The sequence below is a fragment of the Danio rerio genome, chromosome 6, assembly GCF_049306965.1.
Source record: "Danio rerio strain Tuebingen ecotype United States chromosome 6, GRCz12tu, whole genome shotgun sequence".
NCBI classification, from domain to species: domain Eukaryota; kingdom Metazoa; phylum Chordata; class Actinopteri; order Cypriniformes; family Danionidae; genus Danio; species Danio rerio.
The window spans coordinates 27,150,603-27,168,288 of NC_133181.1; the positions used below are offsets into that span (position 1 = coordinate 27,150,603).

Genomic DNA, 17,686 nt, shown 5'->3' on the forward strand with positions numbered 1-17,686 from the left:
GTCCAAAGACATGCATTACAGGTGAATTGAATAAGCTAAATTGGCTGTAGTGTATGTCAGTGTGTGCAAGTGTGTGTGGGTGTTTCCCAGTGTTGGGTTGTGGCTGGAAGGTCATCCGCTGTGTAAAACATGTGCTGCATAAGTTGGTGGTTTATTCCGCTGTGGCAACCCCTGATTAATAAAGGGACTAAGCTAAAAAGAAAATAAATGAATGAATGAATGAATGAATGAATGAATGAATGAATGAATGCTATTCAGCTTAAAGTGCAATTTAAAGGCTTAACTAGGTAATTAGGTTAATTAGGCAAGTTAGAGTAATTAGGCAAATCATTTTATAGTCTGTAGACTATCAAAAAATGCATATATAATCATCATTAAAGACGTTTTAAAGAATCTTTTCCACTGAATGCCAGTTTAGAATGACTGAGCTAACAGTTCTCTGCCCTTTAGTAATTATGAATAATGATATTTTGATGGTGACAGGCTCCTCCTGACTCTGTTCTTTAGCAGGTAAATGGCTTTCAGATATATTTTTTTTTGCAAGATACAGATTTTCACCTTTGTATAATTTTGTACCTTCATATTTTCTGACTTTCAAACTATTCACACTCCTACCTAGATTCTTAGATCTTGATCTGTTTCTCTTGTTATGCATACTGTTCAGTTACCCATAATCGGTGCAGGCCATTTAGCTGGGCTGCTTCTCTTCTCTGGAACTCTCTTGCACAGTTTGTGAAAGTCTCATTACTTTCAACCTGCAGTGCACAAGGTGCACTGTGTATTGCCTGGTCCATTTAACAAAAAGCAGAAATACGTTATTACTTAAAGCTCATTTTGATACCCATACTGTTACCAATAATTAGTGTCTATTTAGCATGGTTGTTTTTTATTATTTAAATAGTAGAATCCTAATTGGCCATTCATTTTCATCATGCATTGTCAATGGACAAAGAAAGCTGGGAAGCACCATTGATACCGAGCAATTTTAGTTAAAACAAAACCCTCCATGACAAGAAGCTTTTGCCTGTTCGCTGACAGCTGAGCGTGTGATCTGTCTTGTTTCGAGTGATGTTGAATCAAAGAATCCGAGAGTGACAGACAGGTGAGGTTTCAGATATCTGGGTCACAACCAGCGTTGAACATTCTTTATTCCCGTAACATAGGGGTTTTATTGTTGTTAGTCTTTTGTTAATAGGTACAGTCGTTGAAGTGCAAATAATCAAGTAGTTTGTTAAGTGCCATTGCATTGATTCGAGATATTTACTGTAAGCATGGGTAAAGATGATCAATACAGTGTAGCATGACTGCACAGCTTTGTTTCACACCTGCTCTCATATGTTTTTCCACCTCGACTGCCTTCATTATTTACAGTGCACCTTAAAGCCCAATTTCAATCATACACTCCATATTAAATATGCATGACAGATGCCTCATACTTAAGACAAAGTTCTCTTCCTGCAACCTTGAAGTTGCCAGTTGATGCCATTAAAAGAGAGAGGGAACACAAGATTCAGACAGTGCCGAGTAAAAGTTTGCCACTCATTGAAATATTGTAGCAGGTACAAAAAGAATGAATGTCATCAAAAGTGGCTTTGAAATTCAAATGTAAAACGCATAGCTTTCTTTCATGTACTACTGGAAACACATCAGCTGTATTTGCACATCTTTGTTTCATGTCTACCCAAATAAAACTCTCATTTCATTAATTAAAAAACTAAATGAATAAAAGATTAATGGTGTTTCCGAATCACATTTTTATAACAGGTTGTCCTTTTTAATTGGATATACAGTGATCACCAAATTTGATTAGATTGTTCAGCCAGATTCATATAATCGGCTCTGTTGTTTTATCTTTTGCTGGAGCTCTTTGATTGAAGGTGGAGTACTGACAGCTTTTGCTGAAGGTTCAGTGAGGCTCAATTTGTGCTTTTCAGAACAGTTTAGATACATATATCTGTAATTGTGACTTAGTTTTTAACCCAAAAAAAAAAAAGACTAAATATAGATATTTGCATGCAGATAAAGAAATGTCAACTTCATTTGGAGTATTGTATTTTTATTAATATAATATATAATATAATATAATATAATATAATATAATATAATATAATATAATATAATATAATATAATATATTTTCCAGTGATGGGTTGCGGCTGGAAGGGCATCCGCTTATCCAAAACAGTGCTGGATAAGTTGGCGGTTCATTCCGCTGTGGGGACCCGAATTAATAAAGGGACTAAGCCGACAAGAAAATGAATAAATAATATAATAAAATATAATATAATATAATATAATATAATATAATATAATATAATATAATTTTATTATAACCCAAAGTAATCAAATGACTGACTTGACTCTAGACCATAAAACTAGTCATAAGATCATGTTCATGAAGATATTTTGTAAATGTTCTACTGTAAATATATCAAAAACTTAATTTGTGATTAGTAATATGTAAGTAAGAATAAGTAAGTAAGAAGTATTTTTTTTAACTTCAAAGGTCATTTATTTAGTATATTTATTGTTGCACCCTCAGATTCCAGATTTTCAAATAGTTGTGTCCCTTACGAGCTTATTTATTCAGCTCTTACAAACTTATTTATCAGTGATGTATGCTGTGAATCTTAATTTTGCTAAAAAATAACTCTGACTGGTTTGGTTGTCCACATATGTGTATACCTTTCATTTAATTTGTATTATAGCTATACTAAAGAATAAAACAAAATAATATCACCTACCCAGATATGTAACATATAACATATATGTAACATAACGTGTAAAGTTACAAATTACAAAATACTGTGAGTAGTTTTTCTCAGAAATAGTTTTAAAAATGCGTTCTTTTACTTTTTCTTGAGTACATTTTAATACAGTATTGGTACTCTTACTCCACTACCTTCCTTTAACCTGCAGACACTACTTTTTTTTTTTTTTTTTTTTGTCTATGTGGTTTAGAATCAGTCATATGATTTCTGTTCAATCAAATTGCACATAGAGGGTAAATCTCATCATAATGATCTCAAGACATGGGCGATTTATAATGGCAGCCAACTGTTTGGAAGCATTAAAAGTGTCAAGAAGATGTCCAAAATCTTTACATGCATTGACCCAGAGAATGTTTAGATGCATGTCAGTGATGAGAAGATGACCGAAATGGCCTTAAATACCCAGCAAGTATCACAACCCAATGTCAAGCCGATGTCATTGTCTAACGTCCAACCTAAAATCAGCCAAATATCAACGTAAAATGATGTTGCAGCTCGATGTTGGATAAACATTACCACTATGATGTCTATTAGATGTTGAATTTTGGTTGCTATACCTGATGAACAAATGTCAGTATTTGACGTCAATATGACCTTTGTTTAAGATATTGACTCGATGTTGGATTTTGGTCACTTTCTAACACAACCTAAAATAAACCAACGTCAATTGATGTCCATAAAAAAAAATAAATAAATAAATAAAAAAAACATTAACCTTAGATGCTGGCTAGACATTGAATTTTGGTCACCTGACATCACAACCTGAATCTAGCTGAATATTAATGTCTTAAGACGTTGTGTGCCTGCTGGGCAATAACTAAATGCCCTACAGAATGTTACGTTTGCAGACATCCACAAATTACAAATAGGGCGCACTCACACTATCCTATCTGAACCGTACCAGGCGCGTTCCCCAATTTGTTATGTGTTCAGTGTGAGTGCTCTGAATCGGGTTCAGGCATGGTTCAGTTGGCTGGCCTGGCCCGGTTGGAAGAGGTGTGCCAGAGCGCAGTTCACTTGGGGTTTAGCGCGATGCGCTTTTAGTGTGAGTGCAAAGCGCGCCTGAGCCCGAAACTGAAGACGCAACGTCACTTTTAGGGGACTGCATCTTCAGGAAACCTTATAGTACCTGCAGCACAAAGACTTTTATGATAATTTTAGAGCGTCAAAACCAAATCTGTTGGGCAAAGTGTTTGACTGTGTGTCACTGCATCCCAAACTACTAAAAATTATACAAAACGCTATAACTAAAGCAACGTCCACTGTGCTGAGTGAGAGCACTTCTCTTCCTGTTAAACTGAACAGTTGCATCATCGATGATGTAAGCGTGCGGAGGTCTGGCAGGTAAAAATGCAATGTGAGTGCAGGTCAAGGGGGAGAAGGGAAGGGGGGCAATCGCGCTTTGGCATGGTTCAGGGCAACTGTACCTAATGTGAGTGGGCCCGTAAATGCATCAGCTTTTTACAGCGTAATACTCACTACTTTTAAGTACTTTTAAAAAGGGCTACTTTTTTCATACTTTGAGTAATATTTACAACAGATACTTTTACTCTACTTGCACCACATTTTTAGGCAAGTAATAGTACTTTAACTTAACTATGATTTTTCAGTACTCTTTCCACCTTTGAACATTTGAAGATGTCCATAGGATTTTAAGAACTGTGGCACCCATGGTTTAGGATGCTGAAAAACAGCAATTTTCTGACTTCTATAACAATTTAAAAATAGTGTAGATGGAATGCAATAATAAACAGATTTTGGATTTTTAACAAATTAAATTTTTTAAATAATTAATTAAATAATTTGGAAAATAACAGAACATGTTCAATATTGACATTCCGTAATATACTTACAGTAATGTTTTAGAATTCTGTTCATATGAAAAAAACAATAATTCAAATAATAATATTAATGTAACCACCCATTACGTAATGCAAACCATTTTTGATTAAGACACATTTCTATAATGTATTATTTCCTCCGGAATATTCTATAGTAGATTCATAAAACAATATTAACCAGACACGTTTCATGTAAAAGTACAACAAGAGCAGATGAATAGTTTCAAACACTGTCCCTAAAAACAAACAAACAAACCGTTAACCTGATACTTACTGTGAATATACAAGTACAAGTCCTCAAAAACACAGCCGATCTTTATATGAAAACAGATGGAGTGGGAGGTGATGACACTCAGGGAATCACAGTTTTATTTTCTTCAAGCTGCTGTGTTCCTTTTCTAAATTACACACTCGTGTAGCTGTATAACGCTGGTTTTGCTATTAATAGATCGGTCATGAGTGGGGTGGACTACAGAAAAAAATCTGTTATTTAGCTATATCATAATCTCAAATCTTTTATTTTATTTTATGTGTAATCCAGAGAAATTTGCAGCCAACAAGAATACATGCATCCACTGCAACATGACGTTCCACAGTGGCGTAAGCCTGTCCAATCATCTGCGAGCATATGCACGACGAAAGAAAATCGCCATAGAAGAAGGAACAAGTACGATATCTGCCCTTCCAATATGTTCGAAATCAAACAGAATCGTCAGCTTTCCATCGATGATAATTACATTGTTTGTTTTACAGCATATGACTGTAAACAGAAGAGGCCAAGATCAAGGCCTGGGCCAAAAAGGAAGGTGTTTTCATCTTCACACGCCGTCTCTGAAGTGATCTACAGAATGACCTGCAGGTACTTTGCAGCACTCCTTGTACACTCTCTCCCACCACTGCCAGGAGCTCTCATATCTGTCTTTCTTTCCCCCCAGGTTCTGCGATCTGATCTTCCAGGGTCCTCAGTCAATTCAGGAAGACTGGATCAAGCACTTGCAGAGGCATCTTATGCACACGAGTATCCCCGGCGTGGGTGCAGGTATGGTGGAGGTTTCAGCGCTGTGTAAAGAGCTGTGTTCTCCATCTCCCCCCGAGCGCCTGATCCTGGATACACACCCTCCTCTCAGTCTGCCTGAGGGGGTCTCCTAAGCCACGTTTACACACCAGCTATGCTTGCTGTACACCTGTTCTGCACATGTTCGTAAACAAATACACGTATACTACTGTATATACATATAGATATTCATACAGAATAGAAAAATATATGATCTTCTATTATATTGCATATTACTCCTTTTCATTTTGTTTTTTTCAATTTTATTGTATCAATCTTCGGTTATTCATAAGGGCATGCTATTTGCAACATAGATTAAGAGTATGGCTATATCTAGAGCTTGGATGTGCACATTAGACAGTCTCTCCTTGCGGACTGCGGTTCTCAGCTGCTGTGACTTGAGTCTAAAATCCAGCAATTGGATTTTTTGGAAACTACCCGAATAATTGAATTCAGAGGTCACTGTTTAGAACATGTCGACTGATTAGAACTAATCAGCTTCATGGACGCATAGCTATTTACTGTAACTTTGCACCACAATGTTTATTTACACTGATAAAAAATGCATATATCCTATTTTTAAGAGATTATATTAACATAATATATTTACATAAATAGTGCTTCATTTCTGGTTAAGTATTCTTATATATACTCTTACGCATCATTTAACACTTTGAGGGGGGGGGGGTGTCATGTTGCGTGTACCCAACCAAAACATGCAACACACAAGCTATTACAATATTTTTAATGCTATTATCAAAGAAATGAACTGTGAAGTTTATGAATATATCAATGAATATTTTTCAAAGCTTTCTAGTTGTTTAGTAATACCATGGGCAATACTGTCATGATGCAATATGAATTAGTTATAGATAATGTCAAAAAAGGTCATTGCTCCATAATATTGTTGTAAGTTGTTGAAATCCCTGCAAATGCTATTTTGCTCATCATTTTTACGGTGCTGGAAAATAGGTTCAAACTAAAACATAACAACACAACTACACTGTAAACGATTTCTTGTTAAATTAACAGTAAGTTACTGGCAACAATTATCCAGTAGCTGCTGTATTTCATAAAACAGTAACATTACTGTAATACTAATTACATTAGTATTACATTTACTGTAAAATGTAATACATCATTTTACTGTTGTTGATTTTTACTGTAACACCAATTACAGTAGTGTTACACATACTGCAAAACTGAAAACAGTATTTTATTGTACATTTTTACCATGAAGAACTACGGTATTTTAACGTTACTTTCATTATTACTGTATAGTATTTTACAGTTATTAAATGTTATTTTATTTTATTTAATAGTGCTACTTTATAATGGGTAAAAATGTTCAAAAATTGCACAAGTGTTATTTTAACTGTTCAAGAAATACAAGAAAAATAAAGAAACTGAAACTTTAACTTCACAATAAAGGTTTATTGTGTAAACCATGCTAAAACAGTAGCAATTATTCAATATAACAAAGCAACAGAACACTAATAAACAATTGATCATTAAAACCAGTCAACAATTAATGTATCAAAAATTATTACAATTTTAAAAACAGGTGAAAATACTGCTACAAGACATGATGAAGGCCAAATGATGTGGAAAGGGAGAGTGAAAAAGGGCAGCAGCACTTCTGATGATCCTGCAAAAATGACAAGCAAAATTAATCACTGGAGTAAAAACTAATCATCCCTCAAACCATTTAATTCATTCAGAAACGAAACACTGCACTGTTGTTTTTATATATATATATATATATATATATATATATATATATATATATATATATATATAACAGTTATAATATATATAACAGTTTTTTTAATTGTTTTTGTTGGTGAAATACAGTTTGTTGTTAATTCACAATTACACTAACGTTAATGGGGAAAAGATCAGCGGGCATTGTTCTTGAAGATCGCTAGTCAGGTGTCCACACAGGTGTGTAAAAAATAAAGTCTCATCTTAACTTAATGTCCGACTCTGTATAGCTCAAATATCTGATTCCATGATCACACTACTAGTGCTTCCACGGATTTAAGAGGGGTGAACACAGTTCATTCTCACTTTAAGAGGCTACATATTTAAAATTAAATAAATAAAAATAATCTAATTTAACGTGACTAATATTAATTAAATACTTTTAGGCTTTTAACACGTATAAATCCACTTCTAACTTACAGATAAGATTGCGTTAGAGAACATGAAAGCCGTGGGTGATTTTTTAAAATAATGCTAATGATAAGTTACTGATATTTGGTTTGCATAAAACAAAGTAATCACTAAGCATTCATTTTTGGCAAAATCTGCAGAGAGGCTCAGCGACACGAGGAAATGTGTTAAAGTTGAGTAGAGAACTAAAGAGCAGTCTAGCCTACTTCATGAAATGTTTGTGGTAATATTCTGCGGTCAATTCGTATTACTGTATTTTAATATGCAGCAGTGATGGCATGTCAGTGAGACAAATAAACATTTTATCGAGTCATTTCATACAATTTATTTATTTATTTATTTTTTATACAAACCCTCTAGTGACATTTCCTCAAACTAAATCATCACAACGTTACTGTGCACAGCATCAGTAAAACGTTGAGAATAATTTAAATACTTAATTTTTTAAAACAGTCACTGCTGATTAGAAACTAACATTAAAGCTAAGCTTACAGAAATCCTGTATGCATGACAATATAAAGATGTATTACTCACTGATGTCGAAGCACTTCCAGGTCATCAGAGATGTAGACAGGACAGAATATGTGCTATCAAATGAGCTCTTGTGCAGCCTTTATTGGACATCCAGGCAGTATGTTCACCCACACTGTAAGAAACAAAAACAGAAACAATTTATTAAAATGTGAGGGATAGTAAACATGTTTGGTCTACAGAGAGAAGAAAATGTTTACTTTAAGCATTGATCCTAATGAATCTATTTCTCAACTACATTTTACCTTATCACGGAAACAGCATTTTTGAGCTTTTAGACCAGGGGTGCTCAACCTTGTTTGCTTCAAATTAGAATTAAAACAATAAATCTCTATGTCAAATAAAATACTTCAGATCTAAATAAAGCAGGTGCTTTTACCTAAAGGTTCCTTCCCTCCAGTTAGTTTGGCTGCAAATCCCTCCACATCTGTGCTTTATTCGGTTCTTGTCTTAAGAGTAACTGGTGTCACATTCCAGGTTCATCACAATCTGAGCTAGAAAGACAATATGGCAAAAGACAAGACATATATAAATAAGTCTCAATAAAATATTTAAAAGGATAGTTTACTTTTTTGCCACCATTACTCCACGTGTTTTAAATCCATTTAAATTTCTGTTAAACACTAAAGCAGATATTTTGACGAGTGTTAGTAACCAGTAACTATTGACATCCATATTTAAACCAAATTTCTTTAAAAAATACGAGTTTGTGTTCAACGGAACAAATTAAATGTATAACTATTTTGAAACAAGTGGAGGATGCCAAAGATGCTATTATTTTCATTTTGGGGTGAACTGTCCCTTCAATTCAAGTGTCAAGCAATAGTCATAAAAACTGATGTGTCGCTTGAGGAAAACTAAATCAAGTACCTTCTTTGAACAAGCAGAATCATTATGCTATTGTATTCAGTGATTCTCTTTTACATTTTCCCACTATAAAACGATAGCTTCAACATGCAATCCATGTTAACACAAAAATGAATAGCATAAAATAACATATTGAACTAAACTTACAGTTTCCAGGCTGTTTGAAAAAAAAAAACACATACGCCCAGTAAAATTGCTAATAAACACAAAGACAACAGTTATAGAAAAAATTGTTTGTCTAATATTTACTCAGCACTTGGTAGGCAAATAGCATAGCTGTGGCTGTTTTAACACCAGACTTTTTTATCTTAGGAACTGCTGGAAGAAGAAAAAGAGGTTGTACATGAAACTCCTCACAACAAATCTGTGAACAACTTGACATTTAAAAATCTAATCAAAATGAGGAAGACATCAACATTACCTTGAATAATCAAGTGAGGAGTGATTGGTTGCATCAGTTTTTTCAACATCAATTACTGTAGCTGAAAAACAGATAAATATAATAAGAGTAAAATAAGATTTAACATTAATCTAAATCTATGGTACAACCATACCAATCTGTATGGGGTTAAAATACATTTGTACACAAATCATTCCCTGACACAATCAATTTCACTTAGAATAGGATGGATATATATATATATATATATATATATATATATATATATATATATATATATATATATATATATATATATAGTGATAATGACTTTGGCTTATATCTGTGTACTCAGAACGTACTCTCACCTCAGGTACACCTGAACACCAAAAATTAAATGTACAATTAATGACACGCTATACATCAAGCTCATTAACATTATTGAGAAATAGACAATTAATATGTATTTTGTTAATATTAAATTTAGCTTAAAATAATTCAACTGCATTTAATTTTCAGCTCCATTTAATAAAACAGTTAAGACTCATTTTATTATGAGTTTAGTTTAAATAACTAACTTACAGTTGAAAAAATTTACCATAATGATAGCTTAGTCATAATGACTAACTTATGTGAAGACCAGAGCTTACCTTAACGGTAAACGTTTAACTTTTCATGGTGACTTCGCCTTCATCTCAGTGTTGTGCTGAAATAGAGAATTCATTAATGCAGTTACAATAAGTTAAAGTTATGTTTTTTTCAGGTAACTTAACGTATGGTCAAAAACTCACTCAAGATAAACTCACTGTATCTAATACCTCGCAAACACTACAATGACCGCCTGGCGTCTGTTATTTCTTGTTTAAAATACCGTTTGTTAACGGATAGCGTGACATAACATAAGAACTTACAACTAATGTCACTTGGTTAATTATTTTAAATTACGCACTCAATACACAGAAATACTTATAAAACAATCCTTTAACGGACAGAATTTGACTTTAAAACACTTACCGAGGATGAATTCGCTGGATGAAAGACGACAGGTGAATTTCAAATTAGGAGAGCCGTTGCCTGCATGTCGAGTCGTGTCCGTTCGGTTCTATGAATCGGCTCCTTGGTGAACAGTAAAGAATCGAATCCGCCTAAAACCGATTCCTTTTTTGTATATGATTCATTACTATTTCGTTATACTGCTTGGCCACACGCATTTATACACTAACTATACACTAATTGCATATTGCTGAATGTGCTTGTGAACACGTGTGATCAAATAATTCCCAAGCAAACGGTTCAATTCGGTTCAATACGATTCAGAGTTGCTCGAGTGCTGAACCGAACCAGTGCAAACGTGATATTGATTACAATATAGTAACATTGTTTTTTATTCACTTTACCAGCGAAATTATTACATATATCTGACATTGACAATAAGAATAAAGTTCGTTTGAAGTGTTTTGAGAATTATATATAAATATTTTTTTTTCTCCCAGAATTCATTTCACATCAACAAGCAAATGGTAATGGCGGATGAGAAAGCCCAGCTAATATTATAAATATTGCGTTTAATATGTCACGAAATTAAATTTTAACAGTGTTTCATGCGAGAATGTAGTTCTTACAAACTCAAATCTGTGGTTTATTTATAGATATCATGTGTAAATTTTAAGCGTGCTTTGCCGATAGCGGAGATTCTGACCTCCAGGGTGTCCATCATCACTCATGTATCCGGCGAAACGAGGTTATAATCGGCTAGACATGTGAGACTTAGATGGCTCTATAATGAATGTGTTATGAAATTTAGTTTTAACCGTTTTTCATGCGGGAATGTAGTTGTTTTAAACTCAAGTCTGTGGTTTATTTATAGGGATCGTGCGTATTTTAAAATATTGTTTTGAAAATGCGGAGATATGTGACCTCCATGGTGATGACGGGTGCCCTAACCTCATGAATCCGCCTAAAGCAGGCTGGTCATTATGAAATTTAAGCTGACTTTGGTTTCATGAATCAATTACTTTTGTTCCAGTTTACGTTTTGGTTAAGCACAAAGTTATGTTGATTAAAAATGATTTAATATTTTCATGTTAACCTTATAAAATTAAGTTGCAGTACACCCAAATATGGAAAACCAGGGGACAGTTTTATGCACTGAACAGTCTGAAGAAACTGGTTATTTTATTTTTCTTCACAAAATACTTTGTCAAAAAATAAAATAAACATAATAATAATAATATAAAGTGTGTGTAGAGTTTTTCATGGTCATTTGCAGTACTGTATTTAGATTCACAGTAACTGATTTTTTCCCAAAATTCATTGTAAAATCTGCAGTAGCATACTGTTAATCATGTTCACAGTATGGAAATGTTGAGAATACATTATTATGCTGTAAAAACAGCAATATATACAGTAACACACTGTGCACAGCTTATACAGTAAACAACTGTTGAGAAATGCAGTATAATACCGTGAAAACAACAGAAATCGTTTACAGTGTAATTACCATGTCTCACTTTAGGATACTTAAGGGAATCTTTACCACTTATTCTTTCTGATGTAATTGATTGTAAATAAAGCTGTAGGCAATGACCAAATGGAGCAAGAGAGCTCTGTGTCCTGGTCAGCCCTTCAAATAGTTACCATGTAACTATGTACCATTACTTGGTGATGATAATGTGCAAGCACATACAGTACCGATCCACTAAAGAATACATTGTGCTAATGAGCTGAGCAAGCATTAACACATTGTATTTACGTCTCTGTTAAGTCATTAATAGCCAATTAAAATGTAATTGTGATTTTAAAGCTGTGCATCTTTCTGTATCTGCTGTAGTTGTCATGTTATTTTTACGCTAGCACTAATTTGTTGACAAAGGCTCTGTCTGTTATGTAAGTATCAGGGATGTTCATGATATCAGCTCGGCCCTTTGTGTAGAGCCAAAGCTCTGATGATATCAGAGAAAGCGGCTTGACCGGGTTCTGTTTTCAGGTTCATCAGTAAGCGTCTGGACCGGGGGGCGACCTCACAGTTTGTCCCGGGCAGGGCTTAGACTGGCGATCAAAGCTGTACAAACCAATTGTCATCACGTTCCTCCGGAGGGAATCTGGAGTACATTAATGCCCCTGCTTTGGGAAATAATTGTATCTCTCTGTGACTTCATTAGGCTCTCCTGGCCGAATCAAAAGACACTCCACCAAGGCTGGAAGCTGCACGGTGGGCAGACAGTGTCCCAAAGGGCCGAATGAATAAAAAACGAGGGATTATAATGAGATTGAGCTAACCATGACCAGGATTGAGTTTTTCCATTATACCATTGGCAGCTTTAAGAATAGGGTGGACGAGGGGGGAGGCAGGAACATAAAGAAATGTGTAAGATCCACACCAGCCATCTGCCACGGGGCCGAGCTGCTGACAGACCAGAGCACGCTTATCATTAGGCAGTGAATCAAAGAGGCCTGCTCTCTGGAGATTCCTCCATTAAAACAGTATACAAGTGTCATCCCTTCTCGGTGTGCAAGAGAGCAAATCTTATCTGAATCTGGAGGCGTAATGACTCGGCTTTGGAAAACAAGAAAGAGGCTTTCGATTAATCACCATATTTTATTTGTTCAATTGAACCTCCAGAATGTATAAGGAAGCGACTGCATGATATGTTGTTTCATATTAATAGCCTTACCTTAGGTGGTAATTAAAACTGCCCTCTGGCAGATAAGCACATTCTTAATATTTCATTGGCGTGGCTGTGACAAAGGCAGACCAGGGGCTGCAGGAAAAATAGAGTGGGTTTATCTCACATTACATTTATCCCCCGATCTATAGTCTCAGGTGCACCTGACACAGACATCAGGAGATCGTGTTGGTTGATTGATTGATTGATTGATGGACACTTTCCTTCTTACAATCTGCTTTTCTTGTATCCCGAGACTGCCACTTGTCTTGACTTTTCTTCCTCTTCGGAAGTGGCAGGAGTGACCCGGAGATCAAGACAAGTGACCAAGTCTTCATCATTGTCGACCGTGCCCTTGCTTTTGCTTTCGGTCATTCCTAAAGTGTAAGAGCCTACACTTCATCTGTGAAAAAAAGAGAGGAAAAGAGAGAGTGTGAGAACAAAAAAATCAATAGGTTTCCATTATCTGGTTGGGCAGTGTCACTGGCCTGTCAATGATCCCGCTACAGTCCCGGCACAAGGGTGAGACGAGCCCCCAGTCAATCGCCACTGACAAGAGGAAAACATGCTGACAGCAACCAGGAACAAGTCAGAACACAGATTTGCACTTCAAGCGCTCGTCCGAAGGGGCGGTGTGAGGGGCCACCAAACGGCGAGGGGCCAAGCTCGGGCTGAGAGGGGGAATGGTAGAAGGGGCTCTGGCCGGGTTTTCACCCCCTTGTCTGAATGTCTCACTCCCCCTCACAAACGCTTTTATCCTCGCATCAATTATTTACCTCTGGATACACCAAAGGAAACCCAGGTGCACTGATTGTGGCCAAGAGAAATTCATCACCTTTGCGGACGCCACAAGATTGTGCTCTCTCATTCTCCCCCTTTTGCTACTCATCTCCAACCCCCTGTCCAGTAAAATAAATAATAAAATGCAGTATTGAATATGCATGTAGGTGCATTCGGTCACTTAACGCATATAACGTGTCTTTTGCTACACAGTATCTCATTATTTATGTAGGCCTATACCTTGGTGCTTGAAAACAGTTGGAGTACTTTGCCTCTAGAGCATCCGTAAAACAATAAAAGACAGGCCAAGTTCAATCCAGTTTCTCAGACTCGTTAGGGGGGTGTTAGTATCAACCCTCCATTTGAACCCGCTTAAACCAACCCTCTCCCGCTGACCGCTGAGTAAGAGAGACATCAACCACTCCACAAAACCAGAGAAATCAATACATTTTGACAAGGATGAAACCTGTTTGGGATGCACCATTTTGGTGCTCCAAAAATATGCTTTAGCCCTTGTCACATTCAATTAGATCTGTATGGCTTGTCTGAGGTTCACCACAGTCAGCTTTTCTGGAGCAGGAAATCCATTCCTCTGTCTCTGTGTTTATTACTGTATTTCTTGCATGATATGATTTCATATGCCATTTATTCTGAAACTAAAGGTGAAACTGCAACTGTATCGTCCCTAATTATGTGGAACTAGGTCTTATAACAAAGGTTAATGAGAAATTAGCTCGCTCATTCGCTCTAAATTATTTCTAATGGACGGTTTTTACTAAAGGCTTCAAGCTCTCGGGGCATCATCTGACATGCGGTATAGAGCCTATTAATTAATGCGCTTTCCCGCCAATTGTTTTTCAATTAGTCCGCCTCCTTTTTTTCCCCGAGTTCCCTTTCCTTGTCTAGTGCACTAATTCGGTATAGTGGATGACTGCAGGGAATTCAGGTTAATATGTTGACAAGCCTCGAACAATAGCGAGTCATGTCGCTGTGCACGCTCGGCTGGTTCGGTTCATTTCAGCAGCTGACAGCAGGTCCTAATCATCAGCTGCCCTAAAGACACGTCATTACACACCATTATGACGACATAATTACAGTCGGCTATTTTAACAGGTTTCCAATTAATATGAGGGCTGAAATTTAATTCGTAGCATATTACTTAATTATAACCAAAAGGTCGTAATTTTGATTTAACACAGCTAATGTTTTATAGCACAATTAAGGTTGCCTATATTAATAGCTGTGGTTGTAAGCCTTTATGTAATTTTATTAAAGCTTCTGTTAATGTGTTAATATGTCAGGGTGATTTAATTATAGCACACAAACAGCATATATTGGTTGCACTAGAGTTTCAAAATAAATTAAATAAAGATTAGTGTTATAGCTTCTTTTCTATACAGCATAATAGTCATCATCATCATAATAATAATCATAGTAATAATAACAAAGCTACATTATTACATAATAATTATGCTATATTAATAATAGTAATAATAACAATAGCGATAATAATTATAATAACAATAATAGTAATGTTTTGAAAAGGATGAATGGATTCATGTGCGTTGGAGCTGTAGGTGTGACTGGTCACTGAGCAGCTGGCTCTCATCCCTCCGGGCGCACCATGACCTGCTTTTCTTACCACACTACATTGGAGACTTGACAAGCCACAAAATGAAAGTGATTTGAGTTGGATTCGGGAAGAAATGCAGAATATGAGCCAAAAGTGACGAGTCGGGCGGGTATCCCGGGCATGATGAGACATCACGCGTGAAACATACGGCGCTCTTTATTTTCCATGTAACTGATTTGAAATATTGTCTAACATGTCCTGTTATAAACAAATACATGCCTGCGTTCTTTCATTGGGTTATTTAAATTATAATATGCTTACCAAATGCGTGAAGCGCTGATCTAAGAGTAATGAATGTGTTAGGCTTAATTCAATTACAAAAAAATAAAATAAATAAATAAATACATTTGCTGAATCTCATTAAAGTTAGCTCGATATGCATTGGTTATAATGGGTAAAGTCATGAAGAAGAAAAAACACATTATGCTTTTCTCACACATTGGGGGGGAATAACAACCAAATCAAAATGCAAGATGTCTCTTCTGTAATAAAATGCGGCGCCAATTTGATCTTCCCAGCTCCGTTTGCGAGTGTTAATTGATCGTTTCAGACCAATGAAAATGTAGAGTGTTGGGCCAATGAAATAAGATCGCGTATGCTGAATTTGACTCGCAGCCTCTGTTTGCCATACTTTTTTATATTTTGAAATGTAAACTGAATGGCCATGCAGTTCAGATATTAGCCACTAGGAGTCACTGCACTGCAATCAAGATCCACTTATGTTTGGCTGCAGATGCTTTGTTGAACCAACATTGAAAGTTTGAGATGAGTCTGCCTTACTGACTTTTATCCTGTCTAGTCACACGTTTAAAATTAATAATGAAATATAAAATACGAGAAAATGTAATAATCACAATAATGATTATAATAAAACATACTTATACATTTGTTTTGACATAGGCTACATAGGCTTTATAGACTGATGAAATAAAAGATAGATAGATAGATAGATAGATAGATAGATAGATAGATAGATAGATAGATAGATAGATAGATAGACAGATAGACAGATAGATAGATAGATAGATAGATAGATAGATAGATAGATAGATAGATAGAAAAAACGAGGATGGTATGAAAATAAAGATGGGATTAAAAGAGAGTTATCAAAATATTTATTATCTGTTATTATATTTACAATCCACGTTGGGATAGTGCTGTATAATTTAAGAAAACCTCGACTCAGACAAAAAAAAAAACGAAATAATTTAGCATTTACTGCACTGACGTGTCTGTTGTTTCTGTGCAAAAAACAAACAAACACAAACTTGCTCGCGCGCGTCATCCTACCGCGAGTTTATTCCTTTAGCATTTAAACGTGGAATATCTTCACCATAAGCAATGCTTTCTTTTGCTTTTTGCTTTGTTGATATATATATATATATATATATTTATAATTTGCGACCCGACTGTATACTACTGTTGAGAAATGTGTCAGGCGACACGTGAATATATAGAGCAAATGACAGAAACAGAGGGGGAATAAGTGACAGTAGAAAGACACACGCAGCAGTACAAAGGCGCGCAGAGCTTTGAGAGCGCAGTTTGTTTTAGCGCACATCTCCCGGGCTGAAGAAAGAAACTAACACACCCTGTTTAAGAAACAAACATGCAGATTAGATAGGGGTTTGACAGACACTCTTTACTTGCGGATTCCAGGTCCCACCGCGGTTATGCCAACACAAATAGAGCAGCAAGAACCTGCTTCACTAAATGTAGTATTACCTTTCGGCGACATTTCCAAAATAACTACTAAATATGGTCACATTTCTAGTTGGTAAACTGTTCATTTTATAGTTTAATTCGATATTTATAATCGCCTGGTAGTAGTAGTCTTTAATTTAAAGATTATGTGCATGTTCGACTGTATTGCTCTAAAACATTATGTTTTAAGCGAATATTTGATTAATTGACATTGAACCATTTAATCTGGCATGTTATTTAGGTAAACACGGAGCATCTCTGATCCATGGCACAGTCTTGGCACTGCT

General features: G+C 35.6%; 1 protein-coding gene and 1 long non-coding RNA gene across 4 annotated transcripts in view; one reads left to right on the forward strand and one right to left on the reverse strand.

Moving 5' to 3' along the window:
• Positions 1-12,435, forward strand: part of znf644b (zinc finger protein 644b) — a 36,424-nt gene extending 23,989 nt beyond the window's left edge. For all 3 annotated transcript variants that reach the window (XM_073954090.1, XM_073954091.1, XM_073954089.1), the window contains 4 exons: positions 5,153-5,278; positions 5,365-5,470; positions 5,547-6,670; positions 12,096-12,435. In XM_073954090.1, coding sequence (XP_073810191.1) covers positions 5,153-5,278; positions 5,365-5,470; positions 5,547-5,760 — 446 coding nt within the window. In that variant the 3' untranslated portion in view covers positions 5,761-6,670; positions 12,096-12,435. The remainder of the gene's footprint in view (positions 1-5,152; positions 5,279-5,364; positions 5,471-5,546; positions 6,671-12,095) is intronic.
• On the reverse strand, positions 6,991-10,728 carry LOC137490210 (uncharacterized). The gene is made up of 6 exons (XR_011015981.2): positions 10,632-10,728; positions 10,268-10,323; positions 9,660-9,720; positions 8,751-8,865; positions 8,375-8,486; positions 6,991-7,313 (listed from the first exon to the last, which is right to left on the reverse strand). It is a non-coding gene; the product is annotated as an uncharacterized lncRNA (long non-coding RNA).
• Positions 12,436-17,686: the final 5,251 nt, after the last annotated feature.